Source organism: Coregonus lavaretus (genome assembly GCF_964263955.1).
Source record: "Coregonus lavaretus genome assembly, chromosome: 36".
Taxonomy (NCBI): domain Eukaryota; kingdom Metazoa; phylum Chordata; class Actinopteri; order Salmoniformes; family Salmonidae; genus Coregonus; species Coregonus lavaretus.
The window spans coordinates 19863553-19876364 of record NC_140023.1 but is presented as its reverse complement, the minus strand read 5'-3'; the positions used below and the strand labels follow the sequence as shown (position 1 = coordinate 19876364).

The window sequence follows — 12812 nt, the reverse complement described above, 5'->3', positions numbered from 1 at the left end:
GACATTGTAGAAGTTTTAAATAAATTAACAACATATTTGGACGACAGACGGAGGTTCATGATGTCCTTTCTGGGTAGGCATAGGCTACCTTGTAGTTACCATTTAATTTATAAGGTTTTTGGGAAAGCCTTTCCATCTCTGCCAAAATAAGGTTTCATTAGCATCATCGCTAATGGCTACACAAAATGTAGACATACGCGTGCACCACACACACACACACAGACGGGCATTCCTGTGCTGTTTCAGAAAGTTGCAGGAAAATATGAATCACTGATGCTGACTGACTGAACTGAATAGGCTACCCAACTCTCATTCAAATTAAAATGTCTAAACTACAGTTGTTGCGTGTGAAAACTGAGAGATGCTCTGTTGCCTTGGCTGTAGCTGCTTTCTTGGTGTTCACAATTCTTCATCATCATTACTCTATTGTTCTAAATTCAATCACCCTCTTCACCCTCCTCATAATTTTTGTCTGCGCTCCCCCATGCACTCCACTGCCTGTGTGAGTATCCATAGCAACAGCTCCGTTTGGACTGCTCAATGACGAGACGAGAGAGCTGTTAGCTGATGTTAGCTAGCTACTTTTTGTCACTCTAAACTCTGACAAACAGCTGTAACTTTTGATTGGTAGTAGATAATTCTGTTCTGATTCCAGATTTGAATAGCAGAGAAGATGTCATAACCTCTAACGTATTGTTTAACTTGTTGGTAAAGTGGTAAAAATGTCAGTTGTTTATGAAAGATTTGAGAAAATGTTGTTGACGCAGTTAATAAACAGTTATATCGTTTGATTGGTAGAATACATTTTTGTTCCTATGTCAGATTTGAAAAGCAGAGAAGTAGAGGAAGATTTCATACGCTCTAACCTTTTGTCTAAGTTGTTGGCAAAGTGGTCCTCTGTAGCTCAGCTGGTAGAGCACGGCGCTTGTAACGCCAAGGTAGTGGGTTCGATCCCCGGGACCACCCATACACAAAAAAATGTATGCACGCATGACTGTAAGTCGCTTTGGATAAAAGCGTCTGCTAAATGGCATATTATTATTATTATTATAAAAGTAGGTGATTTGTGTCAAAAGTTTTATTGTTGCATTTACAGTGAATAGAATGTTGTAAGTGATGATGTCACAATAGGCCCTTTAGAATGTTGAGGAAATCCCATGAAAGTTGACGGAGGACAAAAAGGACAAAAAGTGTAATAGTTTAACAAGTATAAAAAATATAAAAAAGGTGTATGCAAGCACACTATTCCAGATCAGTCTAAACAGTTTAATGTTTGAACAGAGTTTCTAGCTGAAACAGTGTAAGAGGAGAAATGTGCAGAATAATAATAATAATAATAACTAGATGGTACACATTGTATCATGCTTAGAATGTGGTCCTCCATTGTTATAACTTGAAAGTTCTGAAAAGTTCCATGGCAGTTCATTCAACAGTGGGCAGTTGTTTGTAAAAGTTGTAACAGTTGTTGATACGGTTACTAAAATAGCTGTATCGTTTGATCCGTAGACCATATGTTTGTTCCCATGTCAGAATTGAATAGCAGAGAAGTAGATGAAGATGTCATACCCTCTAACCTTTTGTCTAACTTGTTGGAAAAGTGGTCAAAGTAGCTGATTTGTGTCCAAAGTTACATTGTTTTACAGTGAATGTTGGATGTCATAATGTCACAATGGGCCCTTTAGAATGCTGAGGAAATGCCATGAAAGTGGATGGAGGACAAAAAGGAGGACAAAAAGTTTAATACACTATATATACAAAAGTATGTGGACACCTTCACATTAGTGGATTTAGCAATTTCAGCCAACCCATTACTGACAAGTGTATAATATTGAGCACACAGCCATGCAATCTCCATAGACAAACATTGGCAGTAGTATGGCAATGTTCAACGTGGCACCACCATAGGATGCCACCTTTCCAACAAGTCAGTTCGTCAAATGCCTGCCCTGCTAGTGCTGCCCCGGTCAACTGTAAGTGCTGTTATTGTGAAGTGAAAAGGTTTAGGAGCAACAACGGCTCAGCCGCGAAGTGGTAGGCCACACAAACTCACAGAACGGGACCGCCGAGTGCTGAAGCGCGTAGCGTGTAAAAATCGTCTGTCCTCCGTTACAACACTCACTATTGAGTTCCAAACTGCCTCTGGAAGCAACGTCAGCACAATAACTGTTCATCGGGAGCTTCATGAAATGGATTTCCATGGCCGAGCAGCCGTACACAAGCCTAAGATCACCATGCGCAATGCCAAGCGTCGGCTGGAGTGGTGTCAAGCTCGCCACCATTGGACTCAGTGGAAATGCATTCTCTAAAGTGATGAATCACGCTTCACCATCTGGCAGTCCGACGGAAGAATCTGGGTTTGGCGGATTCCAGGAGAATGCTACCTGCCCGAATGCATAGTGTCAACTGTAAACAATTTTTCATGGTTCGGACTACGCCCCATAGTTCAAGTGAAGTGAAATCTTAACGCTACAGCATACAATGACATTCTAGACGATTCTGTGCTTCCAAGTTTGTGGCAACAGTTTGGGGAACACCCTTTCCTGTTTCATCATGACAATGCCCTCGTGCACAAAGCGAGGTCCATACAGAAATGGTTTGTCGTAGCCGGCCGCGACCGGGAGACCCATTGGGCGGAGCACAATTGGCCCAGCGTCGTCCAGGGTAGGGGAGGGAATGGCTGGGATGTAGCTCAGTTGGTAGAGCATGGCGTTTGCAACGCCAGGGTTGTGGGTTCGATTCCCACGGGGGGCCAGTATGAAAAATATAACAAATAATGTATGCACTCACTAATTGTAAGTCGCTCTGGATAAGAGCATCTGCTAAATGACTAAAATGTAAATGTAAAATGTTTGTCGAGATCGGTGTGGAAGAACTTGACTGGCCTGCACAGAGCCCTGACCTCAACCCCATCGAACACCTTTGGGATGAATTGGAATGCGAACTGCGAACCTAATCGCCCAACATCAGTGCCTGACCTCCCTAATGCTCTTGTGGCTGAATGGAAGAAAGTCCCCACAGCAATGTTCCAACATCTAGTGGAAAGCCTTCCCAGAAGAGTGGAGGCTGTTATAGCAGCAAAGGGGGGACCAACTCCATATTAATGACCATGATTTTGGAATGAGATGTTCGACGAGCAGGTGTCCACATACTTTTGGTCATGTAGTGTAGTTTAAAAAGTTTAAAATATATAAAAAAGTAAAATGTAAGCATACTATTCTAGATCAGTCTACGCGTTTTAAAGTTTGAACGGCATTTCTAGAAGAAGAAGAAGAAGAAGAAGAAGAAGAAGAAGAAGAAGAAGAAGAAGAAGAAGAAGAAGAAGAATGACAACGAAGATTTCACTCTGGACTTCTGCTTTGCAAGTCCCACCTAGTAAGAATAATAATAACTAGATGGTAATTCTACATGAAGTAGAATTGATGGGACTTGCTTTAACTCTTTAAAAGTATTTTTGTGGTAGTGGTAGAAGTTAAAAATGTGTTACTGTACTATTTAAAGCAAAGTACTTACATATTGTCAAAGTTAAATTTAGTAAAATAATTGGTCTGATTACTTTGATAGATTACTACATCAACCTTATTAATTTGGATTGTGGGTCAGTTAGATCCCAAAAATGTCTAAAGTAGGATCAAGTGGACAACACTCTTAGGAAAGCAAATCAGCTCTGAATCATGCATGCTGTGGGTTTCAGATAAATAGATGCACAATTTACTTTTGTAAAACATTCAGTATAAATTAACTTTAGTTTGATGATTATGTAATGATTAGAATGTTTTAGGCTATTATTTAGGGAGAGAAATGTGAAGGTGTGTCTAGTGATTTTAAAGTATTTTTGTGATAGTTGAAGATTTATGTAGAATAGGTTCGTATGAAGACCTACTGGTAGCTAGCTGTAGTTCTAATAAATAAACTCTTTAGGTGATCCCTGAAAAGTAAATTTCCTGAAGAAAATGTGGTGTGCTTGCTAACTTTATTTAAAGTATGTATGGTTTTGAAATAAGTTATAGTAGTGGTAGTGACTGGTTATAGTTGAAAAAGTAGGTAGATTAAAATATTGATTGATTTATTGATTGATTGGTTGGTTGATAGGATGGGATAGGCTAGCCTGAACATGTGGATGTTGATTTGGTGTCTCTAGCTCAAAAGGTTCAAGAGTTACAATTATAGTTGGTAGGTATTATATTGTAATTTATGCACATTTAAGTAGTTATAATTTATAGTGTACACCAGAGCTAGACCAGAGCTAGTGCGAACCAGAGCTAACTAGCTACGCCCAGGACCAGAGCTGGACAAGAGCTTGTGCAGACCAGAGCAGTAGTTGTGGTCACTAGTTATGGTCAGTAGATATGGTCAGTAGTTGTGCAGTTGCAGTCAGTAGTTGTGGTCAGTAGTTGTGGTCAGTAGTTGTGTGGTTGTTGAAGGTTATTTGGGCCCTACAGTATGGACGTGGTCAGTAGTTGTGGCCAGTAGTTGTGTGGTTGTGTTCAGTAGTTGTGGTCAGTAGTTGTGGTCATTAGTTGTGTGGTTCAGTAATTTTGTGTTCAGTAGTTGTGGTCAGTAGTTTTGTGGTTGTGGTCAGTAGTTTTGGTCAGTAGTTGTGGTCATTAGTTGTGTTCATTAGTGGTCAGTAGTTTTGGTCAGTAGTTTTGGTAAGTAGTTGTGTGGTTCATTAGTTGTGGTCAGTAGTTGTGAACTTCAAAACATGATGTATTATTATTGGAATTTGCAGATGTTGGTAAGTAATGAATCTGCTAGCTTCTGACATGACTTACTGCTTCTTTAATTAAAGCAGTTGATGGGTTACTAAAACAGCTCTGTCTCTTGGTAGAAGTTATTCCTGTTCTGCTTTCAGATTTGAAAATCAGAGAAGTAGAGGAAGATGCCATATACTTTAACTTTTTGTCTAACTTGTTGGGAAAGTGTTAAAAATATCAGTTGTTTATAAAACCTTGATATTAGATTAAGATATTTTTGTTCAAACGCCAGATTTGAATAGCAGAGACGTAGACAAAGATTTCATACACTAACTTTTTGTCTAAGTTGTTGCAGTGGTCAAAGTAGCTGACTTGTGTCAAAAGTTGCATTGTTGCATTTACAGTAAATGGAATGTTGGAAGTGATGATGTTACAATGGGGCCTTTTAGAATATTGAGGAAATGCCATGAAAGTGAATGAAGATGGACAAAAAGAAGGACAAAAAGTTTAATCATTTAAAAATTATATTTTTTAAAAGTTATATACAAGCACATTATTCCAGACCGATCAGCACGTTTTAAAGTTTGAATGACGTTTCTAGCTTAAACGGTGTAGGAGGAGTAACGTTCCAAATAATAATAATAAGAAGAAGTACGACGAAGACTTAGAATGGGACATTTGCTTTGAAAGTCCCAAAGTCGCAAATCCCACCTAATAATAATAATAATACATTAAAAGTTAAATATATTAAAATATTGGGTCTGATTACTTTGATAGACTACTACACTGAGTGTACAAAACATTAGGAACACCTTCCTAATATTGAGTTGCACCCCGTTTTGCCCTCAGAACAGCCTCAATTTGTCGGGGCATGGACTCTACAAGGTGTCGAAAGCGTTCCACAGGGATGCTGGCCCATGTTCACTCCACAGTTTTGTCAAATTGGCTCAATGTCCTTTGGGTGGTGGACCATTCTTGATATACACGGGAAACTGTTGAGCGTGAAAAACCCAGCAGCATTGCAGTTCTTGACACACTCAAACCGGTGCGCCTGGCACCTACAACCATACCCCATCTAAATGCATTTAAATATTTTGTCTTGCCAATTTATCCTCTGAATTGCACACACAATCCATGTCTCATTTGTCTCAAGGCTTAAAAATCCTTCTTTAACCTGTCTCCTCCCCTTCATCTACACTGATTGAAGTGGATTTAACAGGTGATATCAATAAGGGATCATAGCTTTCACCTGGATTCACCTGGTCAGTCTATGTCATGATGTTCCTAATGTTTAGTACACTCAGTGTATATCAACCTTATTACTTTGGATTGTTATTGCAGTTGGATCACATACCTTATTGCAGTTGGATCACATATTTCACTGTGGGTAACAATGGGCAACAACGGTGCTGGAGGGAATAACTGCAGTTTTAACGGCTCCTGACCAATTCTCCTATTTTGTGTGTTTTTTTGCGCTGATCCTAAAAAGATTAGTACATAATGTTTCCGCCATCATTTCCTATGACCGAATACAGCTTCTGGGCATCAGAACAGTGATCACTAACCTCGATTTGGATGAGGATTTCTACTTCAATGAGTTAGAGGCAAATTACATCCTGCTCTTCCCGGACCAGTCCAAAATCCCCGATACTCGAAGGAGGAAGAGGCCGTGTTATAGAGGCTGGCAAGTGGATAAACCGCCTCTACCCTCTGTTCTATTGGCAAACGTACAATCACTTGAGAATAAACTGGACGAGCTCCGTTTGAGACTATCCTATCAACGTGATCTGAAGAACTGTAACATCCTATGTTTCTCAGAGTCGTGGCTGAACCAGGACATGGAAAATCTAGGTGTTTTTTTCTATTAATCGGCAGGACAGAACAGCAGTGTCGGGCATACTCAGGGGGTGGGGTGATGTGTGTCTCTTTGGTAACAACAGCTGGTGCGCAATCTCTAATATTAAGGAAGTCTTAAGGTTCTGCTCGAGTTAGAATACATCATGATTAGTTGTAGACCATACTATTTACCAAGAGAGTTTTCACCTACATTTTTTGTAGCTGTCTACTTACCACCACAAACTGATGCTGGCACTCAATGAGCTGTATAGGGCCAAATATAAACAAGAAAATGCTCACAAAGAGGCGGCATTCCTAGTGGCCGGTGATTTTAATGCAGGAAAACTGAAATCCGTCTTACCTCATTCCTATCAGCATGTCACCTTGTGCAACTAAAGGTGAAAAAACTCCAGATCACCTTTACTCCACACACCGAGACACATACAAAACTCTCCCCTCCATTTGGAAAATCTGACCATAACTCTTTCCTGCTTATTCCTACTTACAAGCAAAAACTCAAACAAGAAGTACCAGTGACACACACGCTCAATACAGAAGTGGTCAGATGAAACGGATGCTAAGCTACATGACTGTTTTGCTAGCACAGACTGGAATATGTTCTGGGATTCATCCGATGGCATTGAGGAGTTTACCACATCAGTCACCGGCTTCATTAATAAGTGCATCGACGACGACGTCCCCACAGTGACCATACGTACATATCCCAACCAGAAGCCATTAATTAAAGGCAACATCCACACTGAGCTAAAGGCTAGAGCTGCCGCTTTCAAGGAGCAAGACACAAATCCGGATGGTTATAAGAAATCCCGCTACGCCCTCCGACGAACCATCAAAAACAAAACGTTTCAATACAGGACTAATATCGTATCCTATAGCTCTGACGCTGGTCGGATGTGGCAGGGCTTGCAAAATATCACGGATTACAAAAGGAAACCCAGCTTTGAGCTGCCCAGTGATGCGAGCCTACCAGACGAGCTAAATGCCTTCTATGCTCGCTTCGAGCCTAGCAACACTGAACCATGCATGAGAGCACCAGCTGTTCCGGACGACTGTGTGATCACGCTCTCCATAGCCGATGCGATTAAGACCTGTTAACAAGTTAACATTCACAAGGCCACAGGGCCAGACGGATTACCAGGACGCGTCATGGCTCACATTAAAACCATCATCCCAGACACCCTGGACGCACTCCAATTCGCATACCGCCCCAACAGATCCACAGATGACCCAATCTCTATTGTACTCCACACTGCCCTTTCCTACCTGGCCAAAAGGAACACCTACATGAGAATTCTGTTCATTGACTACATCTCAGCGTTCAACACCATAGCGCCCTGCAAGCTCATAACTAAGCTAAACACCCTGGGACTGAACACCTCCCTCTGCAACTGGATCCTGGACTTCCTGAAGGGCCGCCCCCAGGTGGTAAGGGTAGGCAACAACACATCCGCCACACTGACCCTCAACACGGGGGCCTCAGAGGTGAGTTCTTAGTCCCCTCCTGTTCACCCACGACAGCATGACCGCGCACGACTCCAACACCATCATTACGTTTGCTGACAATACAACTGTGGTTGGCCTGATCACCGACAACGATGAGACAGCCTATAAGGAGGACCTCTCCCTCAACTTCAGCAAGACAAAGGAGCTGATTGTGGACTGCAGGAAATGGAGGGCAGAGCACGCCCCCATTCACATTGATGGGGCTGTAGGGGAGTGGGTTGAGAGCTTCACGTTCCTTGGTGTCCACATCACTAAGGACCTATCATGGTCCAAACACACCAACACAGTTGTGAAGAGGGCACGACAACGCCTCTTCCCCCTCAGGAGGCTGAAAAGATTTGGCATGGGTCCTCAGATCCTCAAAAAGTTCTACAGCTGCACCATCGAGAGCATCCTGACTGGTTGCATCACCACCTGGTATGGCAACTGCTCGGCCTCCGACCGCAAGGCACGATAGAGGGTAATATACATCACTGGGGCCAAGCTTCCTGCCATCTAGGACCTCTATACCAGGCGTTGTCCGAGGAAGACCCTAAAAATGGTCAAAGACTCCAGCCACCCAAGTCATAGACTGTTCTCTCTGCTACCGCACGGCAAGCGGTACCGGAGCGCCAAGTTTGTGACCAATAGGCTCCTGAACAACTTCTACCCCCAAGCCATAAGTCTGTTGAACAGTTAATCAAATGGCCACCTGGACTATTTGCATTGACCCCCTTTTTATTTGCACTGACTCTCTTGCACCGGCTCTATGCACACTAACTGACACTCCAACACACACTCTCACACGCAAAACTCACATGCATATTGACACCACACACTGCTTTATTATCTATCCTGATTGACTAGTCACGTTTACCCCTACCTACATGTACATATTACCTCAACTACTTCGTACCCCTGCACATTGACTCGGTATCGGTACTCCTACTATATAGTCTCGTTAATGTTATTGTGTTACTATTTCCTTTTGAATTGATTGCTACATTTTCTTACTTTTTAACTCGTTGTTGGCTCAAAACTAAGCATTTCACGATAAAGTCTTCACCTGTTTTGTTAGGTGCATGTAACAAATACAATTTGATTACTACACTTTTATACACTCTTACTAGGAAACCACAGTATATGCAAACTGTAATAATTACTCATAAGGAATTAGAAAAGTTTTAGGCTATCATTTGGGGAGAAAAATATGATGGTGCCTCTAGTTTAGAATTTTTTTTTGCTATAGTAACTTCCCTTTAACCATACATTTATTTATTAATCAAATGATAAAGCTGTTAAAAGAAAGTTATTACTGGATTGAATAGATCAATAAATAGGATATATAAATAAGGTAAGGACACAGGATGAAATACCTAATGGATGTATTACGTTTAGGAGAAGACCCAGATGCAGACAGTGTCAAAGTAACAAAAGTTTATTACAAAAACAGGGGGCAGACAAACGACAGGTCAAGGGCAGGCAGAGGTCAGTAATCCAGATCAGAGTCCAAAAGGTTCAGAACGGCAGGCAGTCTCAGGGTCAGGGCAGGCAGAGGTCAATGATCCAGGGTTGTGTGACAAGGTACAGAACGTCAGGCAGGCTCAGGGTCAGGGCAGGCAGAATGGTCAAAACCGGGAAAACTTGAAAACAGGAACTTGAAAAAGACAGGAGCAAGGGGAAAACCGCTGGTAGGCTTGACAAAACAAAACGAACTGGCAACAGACAAATATAGAACACAGGTATAAATACACTGGGGGTTATGGGGTGGAGACAATCACAAAGACAGGTGAAACAGATCAGGGTGTGACAGGATGGAGGGATGAAGGGATGAATGCAAAGATAAAAGGAAGTTATGTAATATGGATGAAAGGACATTTTCGGTCGAATGAGAGTTGTGAATGTGTTGTGTAAGTCAGTATGTCTTGCTTTACTCCACACAAATAATTTTTGAAATCATACTTCCATGTTCTAGTCAAAGAATTGTAGAAATTGGTGGATGGCGAGCACAGAACTGCACATCAACGCTCCCACCTGGATGGGAGTTTACTAATGTGCAAGACAGCCTACAGACCAATACTTAAGGTAAACGATAACTACATGTAGACAAACTGTGGTAGGTTAGTTTAGTGGATTGGAGTGAGCTGTGTGGCATAGTAAAAGCCAATTTATGCTTGATCCGTATTGTGGTCCGGAGGCTCCGTACAGAGGGTGTGATGCAATTGCAAAGCCTCCGGAGGCTTGTGGAGGCCAAATCAAGCTCCGTACCGCATGGCGTCTCCCAAATGTTGGTACAATGCATAGGGCTCCGTATAGCTCTGCATTGACATAATTGGTTGACGGTAGGTGGGGGCGGGAGGTCCTGTATAAACACAAACTCACTTCCTTGACAACAGTTCTGCTACGCGAAGCGCAAGAAGTATGAATGCCCTGACTTTTGCAGAGGCTGTATCGCCGTAAATGCTGTACGGCTAATGCAGACCTCGGATTGACCATGCAGAGCCTTTAAGTCTTATGTGCGCCCCCCTTGTTATAATTTGAAAGTTATGAAAAGTTCCATGGCAGTTAATTCAACAGTAGGAAGTTAGCTAAAACTAAAACAGCTGTACCTCCTGATTGGTAGTAGACAATTATATTCTGATTTCAGATTTGAATAGCAGAGAAGTAGACCAAGATGTCATACCCTATACGTTTTTGTCTAAAGTGCTGGGTAAGTGGTAGAAATTTCAGTGGTTTATAAAAGGTTTGAGAACATTTTGTTGATGCGGTTACTAAAACAGCTGTAACGTTTGATCGGTACCAGATAATTATATTCTGATTTCAGATTTGAATAGCAGGGATATAAACCAATATGTCATACCATCTAACTTTTTGTCTAACTTGTTGGGAAAGTGGTCAAAGTAGTTGATTTGTGTCAAAAGTTGCATTTTTGCATTCACAGTGAATAGAATGCTGGAAGTCATGATGTCACAATGGAAGCTTTAGAATATTGAAGAATCCCATGAAAGTGGATGAAGTTTAATAAAAGTTTAATTATAAATAGTATCAAAAAGTTATATGCAAGCACACTATTCCAGACCAGTCTGCATGTTTTAAAGTTTGATATGGTGTTTCTAGCGTAAACTGTGTAAGAGGAGTAGCATGCTAAAGAATAAGAAGACCTATAACAATAATAAAAAGTCTGAAATAATTTGTACAAGACTTAAAGTGTGGCTGCTTTCGCAAGTCACATTAATAAGAAGTATGAAGAAGATTTAAAGTGAGGACTCTTGCTGAGCAACCCCCACTAATAAGTACAATATTTAAAGTGTGACTGCTGAGCAAGACACACTAAGTAAAATGGTTGAATATAGATTTAAACTGATAAAAGACAAAGCTTCTGTTCATCAGTAGAAGTAAAGTTAGCTAGCTAACCATTGCGTGTTTCCATAGTTACCGTAACTTGACGAAGGACCCTCAACCGTTGGCCAATCGTGTCGCAGTGTATGGGAACGCCTCCCTGCTCCTGTCGCCATTCAGCTACCAATTCTGTACTGGGCTCTCATTGGATGTTTACCACGTCCTTCGACCGCTGAGGCCCAATCAGAAGGTGGTATTCTTCAACCCCAATTTCTTGCTTCAGCTGGGCAGGAAGTGGAAAGGGCGGGGCTTAAAAGAGCCACGCCTCACCTCTGGGCTGATGCTGGCTAGTGTGGCCATGGAACTCTGCGAAGAGGTAGGGGTGTGTGTGTGAGTGAGTGTGTGTGTGTGTGCGTATGTGTGTTGTGTGTGTGTCTAAGTCTCTATCTCTCTCTGTCAGGTTCATCTTTACGGCTTCTGGCCCTTCCCTTTGGATCTATACCACAATCCTTTGCCCCATCATTACTATGACAACGTGGGCCCTAAGAAAGGCTTCCACTCCATGCCTGATGAGTTCCTACTGATACTGCAGCTACACACACAGGGAGTGCTGCAACTACACCTGGGCCGCTGCTGAACACACACACAAACACACTCCTTCTTTATTGTTGAGAGTTTTATGTTGATTTTTATTCATTATTATTGTCATAATATCAGAATGTCTCTCCCTCTCTCTTGTTCCCTCTGTCTGGCTTTGTCTGTCTACTGATGGTATATGGAATGTATATATTGTATTTTGGCCATAAGCCAAAACACACATTTATCTGTTGCAGGGATTTACCACCCATCCGCTGTCCAGGCGGATGCGTTTGGTACTATTTGAAAGTATTTAAAACCTTTTCTGTCATCTGAATTAGTAGTTTTAGGGGATTTTGACTCAATTTGGCTTACCCCGGCCTCAGACCATTTTAAGAAAATTTGTCTTGACTTTAACCTGACTCAACTGACTGCAAAACCCACACAGAATAATGTAAAAAATCCAGCAGATGTCTCACTGATTGACCCAAAAATAGCCCCCACAAGGTCCAGTGGTGTCTTTGCTAATGATCTCAGTGATCACTGTCCTATTGCATGTTTTAGAGATACCAAACAGATTAACACTGATCCTTGTATAATTATGAATAAACTTTTTTATTTACAAGCTTTTCATTATGATATGTATTCATCTGACTTTGCCTCTATCAGCTGCATGCCTAAACCTGAATTAGCTCTAGAACTGTTTTCATCTATTTGTATCTCTCTGGCAAACAAACATGCTCCCTTTAAACGTCTTACAGTAAAAAATAGAACAAATTCTTGGTTCTCTATAGAACTTTCAGATCTTGTTATGATGAGAACTCAGGCCTGGGCCAAGGCTAGAAAAACAGACTCTCTAGCTGA

The 12812-nt window shown here is 41.6% G+C and overlaps 1 protein-coding gene across 1 annotated transcript in view; it reads left to right on the top strand.

Annotated features, from left to right (window-relative positions):
* LOC311110975 (alpha-2,8-sialyltransferase 8E-like) overlaps positions 1 to 12587 on the top strand; it is a 33415-nt gene extending 20828 nt beyond the window's left edge. The window contains exons 6-7 of the mRNA XM_084153633.1: positions 11466 to 11748; positions 11833 to 12587. Coding sequence (XP_084009759.1) covers positions 11466 to 11748; positions 11833 to 12009 — 460 coding nt within the window. The 3' untranslated portion in view covers positions 12010 to 12587. The remainder of the gene's footprint in view (positions 1 to 11465; positions 11749 to 11832) is intronic.
* The last annotated feature ends 225 nt before the right edge of the window (positions 12588 to 12812 follow it).